General features: G+C 40.4%; 1 protein-coding gene across 1 annotated transcript; it reads right to left on the reverse strand.

The window, feature by feature from the left end:
• Positions 1-11: 11 nt before the first annotated feature.
• Positions 12-1,953, reverse strand: LOC115292547 (zinc finger protein 345-like; the record flags this gene model as incomplete). The annotated part of the gene is given in 1 exon segment (XM_029940616.1): positions 12-1,953. A coding segment is annotated over 1 exon segment (1,287 nt), but the record flags the coding sequence as incomplete, so codon positions are not given.
• Position 1,954: the final 1 nt, after the last annotated feature.

Consider the following 1,954-nt stretch of genomic DNA (forward strand, 5'->3'; position numbering starts at 1 on the left):
GATGTCATGATGTAGGATTTAAATCTCATGTGTTTTTTCAAGTATTGATGAAGGATCAAACTCCACTTGTAAGCACTGCAATTCTCTCTTCTCTTTCTCTCTTTCTATGCTCTAAGATAGCTATGGAATTGAGCAAGTTGTGAGTTCCAGCTATAGGCGGGACACATTGTTTACTTTGTAATGTTTCTCCTCAGGATAAAGTCTGCGATCCTGAGTAGGGTTGAGCAGTCATACAGATTTAACTACATTCTTTACATTTTACGTTTTTTCTCCAGGATGAATTCTGTGGTGTAGAATGAAGCTTCAGCTCTAATTAACATGCTCTCCAAATTCTGCATCTTTGCAACATCTTCCCTAGAATCCCTTCTCTGATCAGGAGTCAGGCTGTAGCAGTTCTTAGAAGTCTTGCCACATGCTGTCGTATTCAATGATTATTCTCCAGGATCAAGTTTCCAATGTGAAGCAAGGGGTGAACAGTCCACAAAACCTTTCTCACATTCTTCAAATTTGGAAGAGTTGCTCCAGGATGAATTCTGTGATACTGAGTAAAATTTGAAAAGTGATTAAAGACCTTACTGCATGTGTTACATTGGGAAGGTTTTCATCTAGTATGAATTCTGTGACGTCAAGTAAAGTGTAAAGGTCACTTAAAGATCTAGCCATATTCTAACATTTGTAGCGTTTCGATCTAGTATGAATTCTGTGATATTGAATAAGGCGAGTGTTGGATAAAGGCTTTGGCACGTTAATCACATTACTAACATTTCTCTCCAGAATGAATTCTTTTATGTCCAATACAGTGTGCGTGCTTGGTAAAGATCTTGCCACATTCGTTACATTGGTAGGGTTTCTCTCTAGTATGAATTCGGTGATGTTTGGTAAGGCTTGAGTGGTGAGTAAGAATTTGCCACATTCTTTACATTGGTAAGGTTTCTCTCCAGTATGGATTTGGTGATGTTCATGAAATTGTGAGGACTGGGTAAAGAACTTGCCATATTCGTTGAATTGGTACGGTTTCTCTCCAGTATGGATTCAGCAATGTTTATTAAGGTCAGAGGACCAGTTAAAGGCCTTTCCACATTCTTTATGTTGGTAAGGCTTCTCTCCAGTATGGATTTTGTGATGTTTGTTAAGGCATGACTGGCGAGTAAAGGACTTGCCACATTCTTTACATTGGTAAGGTTTCTTTCCAGTATGGATTGGGAGATGTTGGATAAGGCTTGCATGGCAAGTAAAGGATTTGCCACATTCTTTACATTGGTAAGGCTTCTCTCCAGTATGGATTCTGTGATGTTTGGTAAGGGTTATGTGTTGAGTAAAAAATTTGCCACATTCTTTGCATTGGTAAGGCTTCTCTCCAGTATGGATTCGGTGATGTGTGGTAAGGTTTGAGTGGTAAGTAAAGGCCTTGCCACATTCTTTGCATTGGTAAGGCTTCTCTCCAGTATGGATTCGGTGATGTTTGGTAAGGATTGAGTGGTAAGTAAAGACCTTGCCACATTCTTTGCATTGGTAAGGCTTCTCTCCAGTATGGATTCGGTGATGTGCACTGAGGTGTGACTGCTGAGTAAAGGACTTGCCACATTCCTTACATTGGTAAGGTTTCTTTCCAGTATGGATTCGGAGATGTTGGATAAGGGTTGAGTGGTGAGGAAAGGATTTGCCACATTCTTTGCATTCGTAAGGTTTCTTTCCAGTATGGATTGGGAGATGTTGGATAAGGCTTGCATGGCAAGTAAAGGATTTGCCACATTCTTTGCATTGGTAAGGCTTCTCTCCAGTATGGATTCGGAGATGTTGGAAAAGGCTTGCGTGGTGAGTGAAGGATTTGCCGCATTCTTTGCATTGGTAAGGCTTCTCTCCAGTATGGATTCTGTGATGTTTCTTAAGGATTGAATGGGAAGTAAAGGATTTGCCACATTCTTTGCATTGGTAAGGCTTCTCTCCAGTATGG

Source organism: Suricata suricatta, chromosome 5 (genome assembly GCF_006229205.1).
Source record: "Suricata suricatta isolate VVHF042 chromosome 5, meerkat_22Aug2017_6uvM2_HiC, whole genome shotgun sequence".
Lineage (NCBI taxonomy): Eukaryota > Metazoa > Chordata > Mammalia > Carnivora > Herpestidae > Suricata > Suricata suricatta.